Source organism: Apteryx mantelli, chromosome 1, assembly GCF_036417845.1.
Source record: "Apteryx mantelli isolate bAptMan1 chromosome 1, bAptMan1.hap1, whole genome shotgun sequence".
NCBI lineage: Eukaryota > Metazoa > Chordata > Aves > Apterygiformes > Apterygidae > Apteryx > Apteryx mantelli.
Window position 1 is genome coordinate 26,399,547 of NC_089978.1, and position 18,950 is coordinate 26,418,496.

At 37.4% G+C, this 18,950-nt stretch overlaps 1 protein-coding gene across 1 annotated transcript in view; it reads left to right on the plus strand.

Moving 5' to 3' along the window:
- The window catches only part of FRY (FRY microtubule binding protein), a 183,894-nt gene that overhangs the window by 81,980 nt on the left and 82,964 nt on the right, over nt 1-18,950 (plus strand). The window contains exons 17-27 of the mRNA XM_013962114.2: nt 1,248-1,355; nt 6,137-6,392; nt 7,535-7,717; nt 8,605-8,691; nt 10,553-10,812; nt 11,187-11,376; nt 12,153-12,277; nt 12,466-12,523; nt 15,892-15,983; nt 16,175-16,347; nt 18,739-18,899. Of these exons, the coding sequence (XP_013817568.1) occupies nt 1,248-1,355; nt 6,137-6,392; nt 7,535-7,717; nt 8,605-8,691; nt 10,553-10,812; nt 11,187-11,376; nt 12,153-12,277; nt 12,466-12,523; nt 15,892-15,983; nt 16,175-16,347; nt 18,739-18,899 (1,693 nt within the window). The remainder of the gene's footprint in view (nt 1-1,247; nt 1,356-6,136; nt 6,393-7,534; nt 7,718-8,604; nt 8,692-10,552; nt 10,813-11,186; nt 11,377-12,152; nt 12,278-12,465; nt 12,524-15,891; nt 15,984-16,174; nt 16,348-18,738; nt 18,900-18,950) is intronic.

Here is an 18,950-nt window from a genome sequence, read left to right on the forward strand (position 1 = left end):
GGGTGCAGGAAAGATAGGTTCATTCTCTGTTTTGTCACTGAATTTCAGTGTGGTGTTAAATAATTTCCAGTGCTTCTCTGTGTCTCCCCTTGTCTCCTATCCTTGCCTACTTAGGTTATAAGCATATTAAGGCAGGAACAGTCTTTTTTTTTAACATGTTTATAGTAGGTTCTCTAAATGAGACTCTGGTCTTTTGATTCCTCTAAAGCATATTACAGGCTAATAATAATACTGTGGAAAAGGCTGTACAGTTTGAAATGCTGTTATGTTTTGCTTATGTCCTCTATACTCAATAGCCAAGCAATAGATTATTTAGATCAAAAGGGATCAAATTTAGATCAAATTAATAACGGTATTTTGGGGTCTGTCTGAAGGACTTCTTTAATCTGCATTCTTACAAAAAACTTTGGAAACAAGTTGAGAAACAACAGCATCTGTCATGAAGATAATCACCAGCTGAAACTTGAGCTGGTTTTTGCAGAGTTAAGGACTCCAAGCCTAGTCCTTGGTTGTGCCTGATTCTGTTGTCGCCCACTTTCCCAGGCTGCCGGGGAGCTGTTGAGCCCTCCCCCAGACAAGAGCAGCCTTGGGGCTACTGAAACGTGTTCTAGCTGATGATGGTTGCCAAAGAACTACTATCTCAGCCAGGGATCGACAGACACTCTCTGGCCATACCTGCCTCTAAAATATGCTTCTTTCTCAGTTTAATAATGGATTGGTGTGGAGCTCTTACATGTCCATCCCCTGTTGAAGGCATCTGTCTGGATCTTCAGGCTGTTACTGGGCATCTCATAAATCTGTTACTTGCTAATGTAAATGATGAAATATAGCTACACTGTGATGGGGAACCCCCAAGCCTTTTCCTCATTGCCTGATTTGAAGCTTGCTGATCTTGATGGAAGGATCCTTCTCCATTTTAAATCTGTCTTGCTATATCTTCCAGTTCTTCTCAGAGATAAACAAATGAGACAGTAGTAATGGACTTTTTTCGAATACTGTATAAATATTATACATGAGAAATGTCAAAATCAAAATCATTTATTCGAAAGCTGTTTCCTTCTTACTACATCGTTAGTGTTTAGCTTTTTGTCCTGAGGTTCTTTCCAGGCATCTGGCACTCCACTTTGTACAATTCTAATATATTGTCCAACTCTTTGCTGCAAAACTATTGATGGATCCTTTAACTTAGTTACTTGTTAAGCTTAGTGAAAATGTAGTGATCCATAAATTCTCTTTTAAATTTTCAGCGGTGAAAGAAAACCAAAAATTGATCTGTTCAGAACATGTGTTGCTGCTATTCCTCGATTACTTCCTGATGGAATGTCAAAACTTGAGTTGATCGACTTGCTGGCAAGGTAAGCAGCTTAAACATTGCATGGCTGCTTGAGGGGAACAGAATAAAAAACTGAGCCACTCTATGTGTAACTGTTTCTCAGACAAAACCATATGTGTATACAAAGTAATCTTCTATTAATGGTTAAGACATTCTTCTGTTTCATTTGAAAACAAACACAATTTCTTTGTAATATTCAGTTTATTACTATTTTTATTACCACAGCACATTAATTAACAGATGAAAGCAAACACCTTTTTAATGTAACAGAAAAACATAGACACATGTTCAGTTTTGATTTATGATCCCACACATCTGTTTGGTAAAACAAAAGCTCTAGATGTGGTATGTTTCCAAATACATTTTTACCAATAATAATTATTTTCATTAAAATAATAAAATTATTTTTGATTGTAAGACAGAAAGAAAAAGATAAGTTTGAATTTCTTATCCTTGCTATTTGGGACCCACTGAAATTATCTAGATTTACATCACTTTAATGAGGAAGTTAGTCTACAACACATGACAACTAAAACAGAGTTAGGTTTTAGGATGTCAGATCAGTGACTTACTGCAAATTATTATGATGACAAATAATGGTCAGTACAGAAAACTCTGTTATGTCTCAGTTCTAATATCCAAGTGCCATAGGTCAAGGATGCCAACGTTATGATGGTAAATCAAGCCTTACACTGTGTCGTTGTCAGGTAACTGTGACAAAGCAGTCTTTGCCACTCTGTTCTTGCTGTCAAAATGCCCGTGAGAAATAGTGGATATGGGGGTCAGAGGGTAATGTTCAAAAGGAGTTTGTTCTGCTCTGTGCACAACCGACCCCCAGTGGGGTGCTAAAACAGTGAAACAATTGATTCTGCTAGTGGTAAAGAGTACAGGTGGGCAAACAAGTCAAAACTGTAGCCAAGGTTAAGTGTGGTGTGCAACATGCAGATTGCAGGCTTGATTTCCTTGTGTTTACATGCACTGCTATAAATCAGTTGGGGGGTGTTTTACATCGTTATGTTATCACATTATACAAATAACACATTAGATACTTAGTTCAATGAATGAAGAAAGACACGTCTTCCTTTAATCCAAGATTTTAACTAGCATTCTGTCCTCAGCAGTGGCCCTAACTTAGCTGGAAGAGGACACATGTCCACTCTGGTTACAGCTCTTTGGTCACTGAGGATTTCCCCAGTCAGTCCTTGAAAATAACTTCACTAATCTTAAGAAAGTATAGAGACCAATGTGAATTTCTTCATAAATTAGTGCTTCCCTCCTTAAAAGTCTCAAAACTGTCAAAATAACTGCTGTTTTATTCTTACTCTATCATTGCACTTTATGCAGGAAAGGCCAATTGTGGTTCTTTAGCCACAAGGAGCTTGTGAGCATTTCTTGGGTGATTACTGTGCTGGGACTATGCAAGCAGTAGGGCTGTGATAGCTTAGGGCTGCTGGGTAATCTGAATCCTTGACTGTGGAAAGAAGTGTGTCATCAAGAGGAGCTGAGGACAGTATCGCTAAATCAACTTTGGATGCAGTTGCGTGCCCAGCCATTCCCCAACAGGATGCCCTTTAGGAAACCATCTGCTCCTGGAGCCCCCTTTCTCTCACGTGTCCTATGCAAACTGTGGCCTCGATCATATGAAGATTTAGGCATATCATTTTTAGAGTCAGACAGAGATAGAATTTGGTAAGATTAAAATTCATTACCAAAAGCTTTGGATGAATTCTGTTCTAACATTGGCTGAACTAGCTTTCTTAATTCAATGGCAAGTAGGGGGATTAGCAGGTGCCTTTTGGCAGTTTTGGAATTATTTTCCCACAAATGTATATATGCACATTTATACTTTGAGAAAAGAAGATATTTTCAACAGAAATGAAAAAAACAAAAGATATTACTTCCTTTACTTTCTTTCCTCAAGATCTTCAACTTGCAATTTTTATAGTGAAAGCAGGATTAGACCACCTGGGTTGGGTCTTGGGGCCAGAAGGAATCTCTTTCCCAGTAAGAAGCTGCTCAGGAGTCCATCATGTCAGACAAACATTATTTCCTTCTGTAGCTGAATAGCAGGTTTTGAGAATAGGGCGGAAGCAGCAAATATCACATATTGAAGCATCTTTGAGCTATTGGTGCAGTGTTGCATTAGATTCTCAAGTATAAGCAAGGGAAACACAATTTAGATAAAAATAAGTGGATGCATAATAGGTTGGAAAACTTACTTCAGAAAATAATTGTCAAGCAGTTCACTGTCAAATTGCAGAAATTGCAGTTAAAGAGACTAAGCAGAGCACAACAAAAAGAGCAATCAGTGATTTAGAAAATATAACACAGCAGGAAAGGTTGAAAGAATTATGTCTGTTTAATCTAGGACAGAGTGGACTGAAAACAGTCTACAAATATATAGCTTCAGAGAAGAATGGAATAAACTGTTTAAGAAAGTAATACCTGGCCTAATCTTAATGTAAGTCTCCAAACTACTCCAGCAACAGAGCTGCTTCTACATTCACTATCCTATCTTTTTTGGTTGCCTCATAAATGAGACTACATTTTTCATTTATGCTACATCCCAGGAGATAAACCTTTGCTGTTCTAGACATGTTGTGTAAATCTTATTACAGTATTGTGTCTTTTCTGGGTCAGAGGTGATTATACATCTTGTGACTAAAATCGATACGAGGGTAAGAATTTTCAAAGAAGTGGGGTTTCAGGCTCTCACTTGTAACTCTCTTTTTGAAAGGGATCTGAGAAGCTGTTCTGAAAAGGGTCTGTGCGGGCTGTGTTGTTTGCACAGAAAGCTGTTAAATATTTTCTTCTCACTAAAGATAAAATAACATCTTTCAGTTAATGGTTCTTTTACTCACAGTTTGGTTTGAATTTTTCATCCTCACAACAGATGTGTCTTTTGGCAGTTTCCAGAAGGAATCTGTAACTCAGCACCTAGACTTTCTTCCAAGACAGCTGTATTCAAATTTTAAGCAGTAGAGTAGATGTCAAGTATATACTGTGCCTTTTGCCCTTTTACTGCCCACTGAATCCATTCATTAAAAATTCCCAAGCTAGGTTTTAAATTTAACAGACTAAAGTCCAAGAAAAGGAACATTTACTTCCTTATTCAAGCTGCCTCTTGTATCTTACTGTGTTAGAACCAGCAGAGACTGAGTACAGATTACTGCCAAAATATCACGTGGTCGCAGACTTTCATATCGTTTGTCCGTTTGTAAGGGGTGCTTTGCTAAGGTAAATTTACTAATAATTATTATTTTGATTAAGTCTTCTTGAGTATGAGAAGAAATTCTCAGCCTTTGAATTCATGTCTGTTCTACAGACTCCAGTATTACAGTAATGCATAGATGCATTTTCAAGCTCAATTTAACTTTCATCTCATTTGATAATGTCCAGTGCCATTGCACAGCAACTTAGGCTTACAGACATATGTGTTTTGTATCTTCTTTTCCATTATTACTTTGTGTCATGATGGAAGTCATTTCATGGATGACTTAATCATACTCCAAGGGATTTTGCTTGCTTGTCTGTTTCTGGCACTCTAGGGAGGAGATAAAAATGAATCCTTTCCTAGCACAACAAAATAGCATTTTTCCCAATTTATGTGGAAAGTCATGTGGTTATTGAAGTGTAACAGTTACGTTGGAGTCATAGTCACTAGAGGTGAAATTTCATGGCAGTCACTTTCCTTGACTTGACTATGAAATTTCCCTTGCCTCTGAACCAGGCAGCTGTAATGGGCCAATTTTCTTCTGAGCTGCATCTTGTCATACCCTTCTAACTGAATGGAATTAGGTCCACTGCCTTTTCCTGGGTTTTCCTCCTAGATTTCTGTCCATTTCTTTACAATGCATCCTCATTTTCTACTCTATTAAATGTAAATAAAATACTTACTTACTTTAAAAGTGAGTGCTAACATACTACACAAAATTAGGCAATTATAGGCATGAACCAAAAATTGCAAAACACACTGATCTGATTTTGCTTTATTCTGCCAAGCTACCAAACCAGAAATGGTTTGTTAATTTTTGTATCAAAAGAAAGCATATAAAATGTTTGTGTTGGAAAAGAACATCAGCAGGATACAAATACAGAAGGAAATAATATAAAATTTAAAAATGAGTTCTAAAATTGTACCGTATTTCAGAATGATTTTGGGGCTGTCAGATGTGTTTTTAAAAGTATGGAGTATCCTGAGGCTTTTGTTGCTATTTCCCTATCCTAAGTTGATTAAAACATAAAGAGTTTTTTTAATTCAAATGCTTGTTTTTAACTGCTTGTGAAAATTTGCTCTCAGTAATTACGATTCACTTCTTGGCTAAAGGTTCATTTTGAGTGTTAGGCAGCTGAGGTATTATGATTCTTTTATTTTTATATTGAGAGAAAGTAAATAAATACATAAATGATGACATTATGTATTATCCTGTAAGACTCTTGTTATTATAACTAAGCAGACATCATTCACAATTTTATAAGTGAGTAAATCAAAAATATTCCTTGTTCTGTGAGACAGCAAAGTTGCCAAATTGCATTCTTTACAAATATCATCTTTTTGGAGTGGAGCAGATACTTCTTTTGGATCCATGAATGTGCTAAGGCACTGTTGTATCAAGGATTATGGTAAAAACAGGCTAAGGCTGTTAAATGTGGTCAGTAATAATAAAACTGTGATAGTATCATTGAAATTTACATTGTCATTGGGGATTTTCTGTCGATGTTAATTTACTGAGAAACATATGTTCATAATGACAAGAAACACTCCTTAGATTTTTGTTACCTGACATTTACTTTTGCTTACAGGCTGTCTATCCATATGGATGATGAACTTCGACACATTGCACAGAATTCTCTTCAGGGTCTCCTTGTTGATTTTGTTGACTGGCGGGAGGATGTACTCTTTGGTTTTACTAATTTTCTGCTACGGGAAGTGAATGATATGCATCATACCCTTCTTGATACTTCACTGAAGTTGCTGCTGCAGCTGCTTACACAGTGGAAGCTTGTAATACACACTCCAGGAAAAGCTTCTGAACAGGCAAAAAACAGATCTTCAGAGGTAGGAAATGAAAGAGAGATTTGTGTCCTAACATTTATGCTAATTGAAGGCTGAAATCATGTACCCTGGTTTACTGTGTCTAAAGTGTTTTGTGTTTACTCACCTGAGAAGAATTCACTGCATAAGATTTTTTAAGGCAATTAGTTCAGCTGTCTTTTGAGGACAGCTATTTCCTTGTGTAATACAGCAGATGTTACTGTTGTTGAGCAACATAAGAGAATGCATGTCAAACCAAAATAAGCATGTCAACAAAAGCACATAAAGTGAAATATGTGTGTGTAGATGTGGCAGAAGGACATTTTCCCAGGACTGAAACTGATTGATGATAGTGCTAGTGGGAATGCTGGGGAGAGTGAAGTGGATCTTCCCCTCCTGTAGCCATTTCATTTGGCTGCTTCAGAAACATCAAAGAACCTGGTTGTTTCTATCAGCCTGCTGTCTCCATGGGCTACAGACATTCCTGGGAACTGAACAGCTTTGCTCCTGCTAGAATTTCTCCCATCTGCTATGTCCCACAGATACTTTTATAAGGAGAGACAATTTTCAGGCTCACTGCCTCCTAACCCAATTGCATTTTGGAGCCAGAAAGGACTTTTTCTTTTTCCTTTGGGCAAGCATGATGTCTGCTTTATATCAAGGAGGATCATTAATTAATAAGTAATGATAGTTTTACAAAAAATGGAAAAAAAGAGAAAACCCTACATAGTTTTCAGTAAATATTCCTGGTGGGATTCTGTCTGGTGAGAGGTTTTAGAGGCCACCTGCCTGGATAAAGGGCTACCTGCTGCAGGAGTGAGGGAGGGCCTGAGGACCCTGTTATCTGGAGTAGGAAGAAGGGTGAAGTCTTCACAGGCTGACTAAGCCAAACAATGTTTACTAGAGTGTGCAACAAAGCAGGCAGTTGAATTTCAAATTAGAAGAAGAGGTTTGTCTAAAAGAACCAACCCTTATATATTTGTTTTGTGGAACAGGGTTACTTAACCAATAAATCTTAGTGGTTTGAGGGAGTGTTGTCAGTCTCCTACTTCAGTAATTTTTATTTTCTCCATTTTGATTTGGTATATGCCCAATTTAGAATATTTCTCAGACACCTGGTTTCTAAACACCATCATTCCATTTTTTCCCCTTGTATTGTTTTATAGTTGATACCAAATGGATCCAGCCACAGGATACAGTCTGAAAGAAGCCCCTATTGTAATGTATTACATGCAGTTGAAGGATTTGCGCTGGTACTGCTGTGTAGTTTCCAAGTTGCTACACGTAAACTAGCTGTTTTAATCCTCAGAGAGATCCGTGCTTTATTCCTGGCCCTTGGCCAGACAGAGGTATGATCTTCTAGAACTTTGAATTAAAAATTTCCAAAGATAAAGCTCTAAACTGACATTGCTGTTGCTTTTACCATAATGATTACGGTGCAGCAGGTCACTTAGCATAGAAAAAAACACTTGGTTTGAACTTACCATTTTTATTTGCCTGAATATTGCAAACCTTTCCATTTACTGGACAATGTAACACTAGTGCCCTGTCCAAAAATTTCCTCGATTTGAATTGAAACGTACACGGCTGCTTAATATTTTCTCTTGGTATGATGTGAATGTGAAAGACTGTAAAATATTTTTTTACTGGGTGAATCATTTTTGTATTGTCAGCATTATAAATTTGTTTTGGAAACAAAACTCATTCCTGTAGCATACCACTCTGTAACAAAACACAGCACAAGACACATTTAACATTATTCACATACATTTTCCTTGTATAGTAAAGATGTCCAAGTCATTTTTGTGGATACAGAAATATGGAGAGTCATGTTGTGAGTCATGTTGGCGATCCCAGCTCAGTGAGCCATCTGAATGCCTAAAAACACAAATATGTGTGTTCATAGCAAAGGAATGCTTTAATAAACAGTAAGCTAGGTTTTAGTCTTTTGATACCAGACATCCAAAGTCTTATGGGATTTTCTGATATGCACTTTTGTTCAGTAAACAGTGAGCTCTAGCTACCAATTAACTTCCAGTTCAAACCACAGCCTGGACTTGGTTCTGAGATTAATACAAAAAAGACAATATGCATCCATCATGACCAATCTATTTTTTTAGCTTTTTTAGATTCATTTCATAATTTTATTGGTGGTTCTATTTCATGTACTAGAAAAATAAGAAAAGAAGTAATTTGTTAAGGACAGCAGTTGACTTTTGTTCTCTGTGTTATGCAGGATGATGACAGGCCTATGATTGATGTCATGGATCAATTAAGTTCTTCTATTCTTGAAAGTTTTATTCATGTGGCTGTTTCAGATTCAGTAAGTACTACTTTACTGTTACTGCTAGTGTTTACAAAGCACATGGACATAAGAAATACCATACATGAAATATAAAAATAAGGCTACAGGAAATCAAAGAAATCCTACAGTTTGAGGGCTCCAGTCATCTACCCAAGACCTCCAAGACTCCAAAACCTCCCAGACAATCTGTTCCATGAAAAAGATCGTACTATGAATATAGAAGATACTACATATTAAAAAAATATATAGCAAAATCAAAACTACCTAGATTCTGGATCTGGGTCCTGCATCCAAAAGAACCATTGAGAAAGTCTGATTCCCAGCACCGCCTAATGCTCAAGTCACCTAGGACTCACTCACTTCTATGATCAGTCTTGAAGTTTCAGAAGTGCGTAAGCTTTGGCTCCCATGCACGTTCAGAGGTGCCCTGGTCTGCAAACCTAAGCTTAAGCTCTAGAGTAATTCACATGTGAGATGATTCTCTGTTTTTCTTCTCTCATGGGCCTAATGGGCATGCTCTGTGGGTATGCATATGCTGTGTCTAACATGCCACCTTTGGAAGCATAGATGCCATAGGTCTTTTAAATGGAAAAGTATCAGCAGAAGAACTGATACATAGGGCCACTTGTTTTCTGTACTAACTTAGTGATTGATACATTTGTCCAGAAAGCAGAAACTTTGGGTTCTGCGCACTTTTCAGCCTGATGAAGTTTGAAGCAACAATCCTTCCTTGCCAGGTGAGTGCCCTAACAGTAAGGCTAGAAGCTTTCCTGTGGGAGGAAGGGGACAGCCAATGGCTGGCAAAGTTGGGCCACTGTGCAGCCCAAAACAGAAATGTTGCAGGGCCAGAAACTGAGCAAGCCAGAGACATTCTGACTCTGCAACCCAGGAATTAGGAAATTCAGCTGAAATAACAGAACTGTAACAGGATCTGGTTTTAAGTGTTGCAGTTTCTATAGAGAAAGGTCTGGATTTTGCCCTTTAATTCTATGCATTAATTATATAGCAGAGCACATGTCTGTGTACCTGGTTTCTGACCAGTACAGCAGGGACTGGTGACCTAGAGATGATTTTTGTGACAGTGGATGCAATATGTAGACAATTGTTACATCTTACTTGAGGGCAGTTAAGTGAATTGTAAAGATGCCAAAATATGCATGTTTAAGCTTTCATTCCACAAGACTGTTTTCTTAAGAAAATATTTTAGATTACAGTAGAGAAATAGTTTTTTGATATGAGACCTCTACTTGCTCATGAGGGTAGCAGAGCTTTAAGTAGATTAAAACCTTGGTTCAGTAAATTGCTTAAGCACCTGCTTCAGCCTTTTAATTCCCTAGACTCATATCCAAATGCTCTGCTGAATTCTAAAGAATATTATTAATAGCATTGATATTTATTGTATTGTATTGTCATTTATTGTATTGTATTGTCATAGCATGAGCTAAGGTCCTGCTGGTTTGTTCAGACACTGAACATAAGGACAGTCTATATATACTATAGACTGCAGCCTAATACAGAAGACAGTCGAGGGGTGCAGGCAGAGAGGAGAACAGAGAGAAGCAATGAGAATATATTGGTCAGCATGGTAGGCAGTCATTATAGTGCTTAAGGGCAAGTTGTTGCCTTAATTGTGCCTATCACAGTAAACAGGACTTTTAAGGAGGAACCTGAGAGAAAATAATGAGGCAGCTCTTATCAGCAATTGTGAAAAGCTCCTTCTGAGTGAAAAGGCAATGTGATGGGAAGCATGACAGTGTTGGTTTGAAAAATCCTATGGAAGATGGCTGCAGACCTTGAAAATAAAGATGAATACTAAGGGGGAACATGGCAGGGAGTAAATTACTCTTACTGTGATTTTTTATTTTTTTCTCTCTCGCAGACAGCAATCCCGCTAACACACAATGTGGACTTGCAGTGGCTGGTGGAATGGAATGCGGTCCTGGTAAATAGCCATTACGATGTAAAAAGTCCTTCCCATGTGTGGATATTTGCACAGTCTGTCAAAGACCCATGGGTTCTGTGCCTCTTCAGTTTTCTTCGACAAGAAAATTTACCAAAGCATTGTCCTACAGCTCTCAGCTATGCTTGGCCATATGCTTTCACTAGGCTACAGCTGATAATGCCTCTTGTGGATCCAAAGTAAGTGGCAGTCTGCAGATAACTTTCATTTTTATATGGTTTGTGTGATTTTAACACAAGTTGTATTAGTATTATTTTTCAACATCAGTTCATAAGTCCTGCAACAGTGCTACCCAAACATTGAGTTCTGAGTTTGATAATTGCAGCTTGCAACTGACACTCTAATTTTTCACCTTCACTGATTTTTTCCGTGTATCATGTCACGTTGATTGACAACATTTGTGGCTATACAACATGTTCTAAAACATATTTTTAAAAGCATGTATGCCAATGTTTAAAAATACACATGCCCTTTTAAAAATATTTTAAAATACTGTGTAATTAAGGTCTGGACCTGTTTTAAGAATTCTAATTAATTTGTTTTTAAATTCCAGTATTCCTGTGAATGCAAAGAAAACAAGTACAGCAAGCAGTGGAGACAACTATGTTACTTTGTGGAGAAACTATCTTATTCTCTGTTTTGGAGTAGCAAAACCCAGTATTATGAGCCCAGGACACCTGCGTGCTTCAACACCAGAGATCATGGCTACCACTCCTGATGGTACAGTGAACTATGATAATAAGGTGATGCATCCTGTTTCAAACAAATTATTCTGTATCTATCTAGAAAAGTTTTAAACTGTATCTGCATGTGAAATCACATCTTGATTAAAGTATTTCAGTTAGATGGATGTTTTGATACATGCAAACTGCTTAAGGAATATAATTAATTATTAAAACATTTATCTGTGTAACACGATATGTCAATAAATATTTGGCAAAAGCAGTAACATTTTCAAAGTGTTACTTTTTTTTGTTCTGGATGATGCGTTTTCAAAGTATAGAAATGCTGTATATAATGTGTGGAAGTTAACTTTAGCTTGTCATCCCCTTACTTCCCTTGTAGAACACTCCAATGTATAAAATTACAATGTTATTAAGCAGTAACTAACAATAAATGGTGGATTTCTGAATAATTAATGTATGCCTGTAGGACATGAAGGGGTATTATATGAAATACAGTGTCAAGTAGTAGTAGCCTGAGAGGAGCAGTAGCTCCACAAATACAATTACTGGAATGTCTTAATGAAGTTACAAACTCAGGAAATTACAATATGCTGAGTGAAAGTACAGAGATTTCTCAGCTCTACTTACTTGCTGGCCTGATATGATTATGATGTATCAGACATCCAGTTAGCCTGATGTATTAATCCCCATAATTATAAAATCATTTCATCATGTTTTTTAAAGTGCATATTGATTCTTAGACGATGCTTTTTGTAAAAATTTGTGTTTACTTAATATTGATAATCCCGACAATCCTCACAATTAAATGTCAGTGATTTCTTAATATATTTTAGGCTATTGGAACTCCATCAGTTGGTGTCTTACTAAAGCAGCTAGTGCCTTTGATGAGACTTGAAAGCATAGAAATAACAGAATCACTTGTATTAGGATTTGGAAGAACAAATTCCCTTGTTTTCAGGTACTTCTCTGTTTATTGCAATCTCAATGATTTGCCTCTAATTCTAATGCATTACTTTCATTGTAATTTAAATATACTCAAATTTTTATTTGCCCTTTAAACTTTATTTTTTATGTAATAAATAAAATATTGATGCTTGTCAGAGGAGGCTAGATTTTGTTTAAAAGATTTATTTTTTTTTAATTTAGGGAATTAGTAGAAGAACTTCACCCGCTAATGAAAGAAGCCCTAGAAAGAAGACCAGAGGTTAGTTGAGGAAATTAAATGTACTTGTTTGTTTAAACTGCAAAATGAATTTAAAAGTAATGATTTTTATCTCCTTGAAAAACAAAAATGTTCTTTTGGACTGTAGAAGTAACAAGTTATGCTCTACATGGAACAAATTTTTTAATAGTTGTGTATAAGAACATTACTTTCAATAATTTCATTAAAATTTGGTTTAATTGAAATTTGATCAGTAGTACAAAATGTACAATATAGAAATCCTTTCCAAAGAAAAAAGAATTCAGTCAAACATGGTACTTTTTCATAGTGAACTTAGAAATATTGAAAACCCACTTGCACGCACAGCCGAGCTACAAGCATGTTTCACGGTGGTGTTCAAATGCACTTTTTGTTTGTCATATAAGCAGGATCATCTATTTCAATTTCAACTGACTATATTTGTTCATTCTAAAAACAGCAGGTCAACAGTGACAAATTCATGAGAGTTTTCATCTTTGTTATAGTACTTACCTTTGTTACAACAGAAGGCAGTGCTAGAAGAGATCCTATCAGATCCTCCAGTCCATCCAAGAGAGTATCAACTAATCCTGTCTTGTCCCTGGCAGATGTTGTCTAAACTGTTTTTTAAAATCTCTGGTGATAGATTCAGTAGCTCCACTAGACAGTTGAGTCATGGGATGTGTCTGTGCTGCTAAACAAGAAAGCCATGGGGAGAGCTCAAGTACTGGACCTCAGTTGCCACTTGCTCAATTTTTACTTCACTCTCTGGCTCTGCTTTGGAGCTGGCTCCAAGGCAAAACTCTGACTTGGTTCTGGAGATAGCTCACTCCCAGGAACAACCTCCAAAAGCACCAGCTCACTGAGCACCATCCTCCAAACTACCCTGGCTGCGTTTGCTCTACTGTGTCATCCCCCACCTCCAAGTGTGCAGCAGCCTAAGGACAAGTTACAAAAGCACCACTCTGGCTGCAACACAGCTCTCATATCAGACAGTTTGTGATGAGAAGACAAATGGTGATACTGCCTTATGGCCACAGGAGCCTTGCATGAGTCCCGTTGGGCAACGTGGATGTACCCAGACTTCTTGGGGTGGGGCAAGCAATATAGCAGTGGGAATACGGGGTGGTGGTCTGCGCCGCTTGGTTTGGAACCAGGAACGGGCCCCAACCATGTAACAGTGCAGACACAGCTGTTGTGTCCATGCCATTCTGCTGGTAAATCTGCACAGGTACGTGCCAAAAGCAGTGTCACTGCATTAGTACTGTGCTCTGCCCAGGCTAATTGACCTGGTTCTTGAGCAATTTCAAATTGTATATTTATTGCACTGTCCTCCACAGCAGTTTCAGTAAGGTATCCTCATGGTGACCTGGTGTGTTATTCCTGTCTACTCAGTCATAGTCTTTGGTGCAGAAGCCATGCAGAGGATGGTGGACAGGAGGAAGTTAAATCATGGATAGGTGGAAAGAGACTCTCAACTATGCCCAATATAGAAGCAAAAATTAATTCACTCTGTAGGCAGTTCATCCATGCTAGTTATTATGTGAACAGTTCTTGATAACTCTGTATCTGGCAAACATCCACTACTGTTCCCACCTTGTGGGAACACGTCAGTCCACCTGTGTGCCTTCCATTCCTCTGAAGCCTTCAATTTGAAGATTATTTATTTTTGTACTGGGCAGAAGTGGATTAGTATACCTGTTACGGCAACCACTTACCTCTGCATTTCTGCCTGTGTACCCTCAAAGAGGACTTGGACTTGAATGGCCTTTTCTGGAGACATGCATATCCAGCCCCACCTCTGGAAAGGAACCTCCAGAGCGCAGATGTTTACAGTGCGCTGCAAGAGCAAGTGAAACCAATGGACATTTCGGCAGAGAGACCTGAGAACAAGGGGCAATAACAGTACTTCCCACATTGCTCCTGCTAGTAGTCACACTATGAAGGACTGGGCACCTTCCTGCAAGTAGTGCCACCAATAAACCCAGGAGTGATCGTAGGGGTCATGTAGCTATAGAGAACATGGCAGGCAGCCATATTAGCAGGCAGGTGTCCAACACTCCAGAAATAACTTACTTGAACTGACATATGCCGTGACTAGAAAGAGAATTATCAGGACAGCCAAGAACTGCAGGAGTAAACCAATAAGGGCATTACACAAGATCCCCTGTGGGCACTTGCACAGAACTTGCCTCAGCATGGTGTTACAGCATCACTTCTCTGTTGCAGGAGACAGCTGTGCTTGTTAAGTACTGTGTTGCAATAAAACTGCATAGCAGGCTTAAAACTGCTTTTTCTCTACATGTGCTTCCTGGAATCTTTAACATATAAAGGAACAAGCCAGAGTTCTAAATAGGACAAATCATATGGCATAAAGATTTGAATAAAACCTTTGGCTAGGATGCTGCAGACTGCCAATCCTGGGACAGAATACCAGGGAAAGTATCACTTTTCTTTTCCCAAGCATCTGCCACTGGCCACTGGCAGAGCCAGAACACTAGGTGAGACAAGCCTTTGATCTGATTTAATATTGCCTTTCCTTAAAAGGAAAATTTGAGCTTTCTCTGAGCTTTTCTCATTCTCACGGCAAATTTCTTTGTTGAGTGCAATAGCACCTTTTTGACCTCACATTTTTTTGCTTAGTGGAGATGCAGGATACAAAGAAACAAATCATTTTAGCTCTTCAGCAAAGAACAGGCCTTGCTGCATCCACATCTTTCAAGGGCAAAGCAGAAGACAGGAAGGAGAGCTTTCTGGAAGATACTGAGATACAGTGAACCACTTAACAGCAGTGCAGACCTGTTCTATTTGAAGAGTATGTTAACTGTGTGTACAGCCATTGCAATCAGTGCATCCAACAGCATTGTACTAGAAAGATGTCTGCAAGTGAGCTGACTTGAGTATGAATGATAATGTAGCTGCGGCATTAGTGAGTTCAAGAATGGCTAAACACTAAACTGTTTACCTGCGGTCTGACTAGCCATTCTGCACTTTACAACACCTTACAGTGCCCAGACTAGATAGTGTAAAGCTAACATGAATACTATGCTACCCGAAGAAAGCATATTTTTGGCACAGAAACCTTGAATATTAATTCATTTTCATCCACTCTTTCAAGATATCATGTCCACATTTTCACTGAAGACTAATGTCGCTGTTAACAGTTTGTTCAAAATAGTTGTAAAGGCAAAAATCTGAACATACTTACACCTGTATTGCGGTTTAAGCACAAAATTATTGTGAAATACCCAAATGCAGTCAATTTCCATCATGAAGAAAATGCTTAGACTAGACTTCTTAAAACTGGCTGCTTTGACGAGATTTATGAAGCTACTAGTTTTTAATATATGCACCTATGCATGTAAAATTGGTTGCTTTTTTTAAATTCCAAGAACAAGAAACGTCGAGAGCGCCGAGATCTACTGCGACTACAGTTACTGCGAATTTTTGAACTACTTGCTGATGCTGGTGTTATAAGTGACAGGTAGGACTATCACTCATAAATATTGATCTTTAATTGAAATAGTTTTCAGTGTTTGCAACACTGAGTTTGTGTCAGTATATTTTTTGAAGATTTCTAAAATAGATAAAGAGAGATGTTTATGTTTTGTCAGAAAGCTGTAGTATAAGTACACTGTTATTCCATTTTAATGTGCAATTTCCTTTTTATGCCAGTACAAATGGAGCCTTAGAAAGAGATACATTAGCCCTTGGAGCCTTGTTCTTAGAGTACGTTGATCTGACTCGCATGCTTCTGGAGGCTGAAAACGATAAAGAAGTTGAAATTCTTAAGGATATGAGAGCACATTTCAGTGCAATGATTGCCAACTTGATTCAGTGTGTTCCAGGTATGGTGCTAAATTATCTCAACATACTATGAAATGACATTTATTATATCTGTAGGAAAAAGTGATTTATTATTTCTTCTTGTCTGTTTGTTAATGTTTGTGAATTGTTGTCTAGCAACTGTAAGGACAAAATAGTGAAAAAATCTATCAGGAGTCAGATCAAATATCAGTAAATCTTGCTGAAGTTTGTCATATTCATACATAAAAGTCTTCTCTTTACATGCTCAGCAAAGAAATTATCTGTGACTCTTTGGGGCTCTGGGTTTTTTTGACACAAAGCCTTATTTGCTCCCCCTTGACTTCATTGCTAGACTCTTTATAAATGTAGTCAGGCCTTGAAAAATATAGGTAGGTGCAGAAAATGTACAATATAAAAAATAGGGAAAAACTTGCCTGAGGTTTTGAGCATTTATCCCATTTTATTCAGAATTCCAGTTGCCTTCTGCAGAGCAAAGATCAATCTGATTAATTTCATACTTTGTATGTTGCAAGATCATTTCAGAAATGTAAAGCAATTCCATTAACAAAAAATATAAAAATAGCCTGCTTTAAGGGCCTCTGTAAAAAGTGGAAGATCAAGTCTGGAGCTTACTCAATGCATGTACATTTGCTATCTCCAGATCATTTATGACAGGACATAACAGCAGTTGTAACAAGAAATAAGAAAGAATTCAAAAGAGTACGGTAAGGGAATAAAGAATGAAAAAATGCTTTAATGTAAGTTCCCAGTGTGCAAATTGTTATCAAAGTTGTACAGTTGCTTTCAGCTGCAAGACACATAAAAAAAATATGATAATAGCTGAATAAGATAAGGAAAAAAATGGCATCCCTGCCATTCTCAGTTAAGTCAGTAAAAAAAATTCCCCTTTGAATTAAATGATGTTAAGTTCTTAGCTGCTATTAATGAACAAAATACTGAATTTCTTTCTTTTATTTCTTTCCTGGGTATTGCTTATTAAAAATACAGAATTTCTTTACTAGTCACTTTGCAGTATTTGCACAGGTTTTCCTCCTTGCATTTATTCTCACTTTAGACAAGACACATGGAAAAACAAAGGACTGCATGTTTTATGAATTTTACACAATGAAACAGCTATGCTGTATGTTTTGAGAGGATGCAGTAATAACTGATGCATTTAAATAATTCAGCATGTAATTATAAAGAGATGCATCTTCTGCTAACAAGCCAACTTTAAAATATGCCAATAACTACCCAACCCATAACATTTAATTCCTAGCAAACAAATGTTTGTTGTGTCAGCATCTACCATCTTGATGCCATTGCTCATAATGACTTGCATGCGTATTGTCTATTTAGAGTTTGTTGGCTTCCAGCATAGTTTCCAGGGGAAAATAATTGACCATTCTCTTTAATAAAGGCCTGATGAACAATACTTGTATAGGTTCTTTTAGATGACCAACAAGGTAATAACTTGTTCCTAGCATCTAGGAGAAGCCTGAAAATTCTGGACAGGACAATTGCAGTAGTTGGTCTATTCACTGGCCTGACAGGAGGGACTGAGGCAGGAATTGGCCCATTTGTTGAAAATTTTCCTTTGCAGAGAAGGCAATATTTAATTTGGCCTTTACTCCTTTCACAGATAGATTTTGTCATTTTTACTTCATCAGGAAATTTTTTCCTGTTTGCTTCAGACAAGAGTATGGTATTTTTTCTATATATCTTGTGTAATTTAGGATATTAATGCCTGATACTCTTACTGTCTGTGAGGTTTAGAACTACACTGGATAGTGATAATTTCCTTGTTGTGTTGGTTCTTCCTGGGGCCTTTCTTTCCTCTCAGATACTTCTGTCATGTTTTGTTCAGGGGAAATTAAAACTATTGTTTAAAACATTTCTGATTCATTTTTCTCACATGCTGTTAAAAATTCATAGATACTTTCCATTCGCTCAGGTAATTTAGCTGTTCAGTAAGTATACTGCATCTTTGTCATAAATAAACTGATGACAAGTTTCATTTATTCTTTTATCCCCACCTATTACTGTAGAATAACACATATGTATTGTTTTGGCTTGCATTTAAAGGGTTAAAAAAAACAAGTAAATGTTTGCCATTAACAGAATACATGAGGCGGTGATTCTGTAAGCTTGATTCTGTAGTTGGTTTCTTGCATGCTATTTCTAAAGTCGGATGTATGTGTTCATATAAACACACTATTTCATAATTTAAGGCTCTTAGAAGTATGACGCATCTTATTCACCATGTTAGATTTGAAAACAGGAGCTTAGATGTTGTGGAGTAAGTGTATCCTGAATATTTAAGAAAAACTCCCAATTTGTAGACATTTGAAGTTCATATGTTATCATCTCTGCCACATGATTGGTCATTTAACATTAACAAAACACAACTATTTCTATTTCTATTCATATAGTTCACCACAGGAGATTTCTCTTCCCTCAACAGAGCTTGAGACATCACCTGTTCATCTTGTTCAGCCAGTGGGCAGGACCTTTCAGTATTATGTTCACACCACTGGACCGTTACAGTGATAGAAATCATCAGATTACAAGATACCAGTATTGTGCATTAAAGGTATTAAAATTTCTCCATCAAAACCAGTAATACCAATTCTCCAATAAAAAT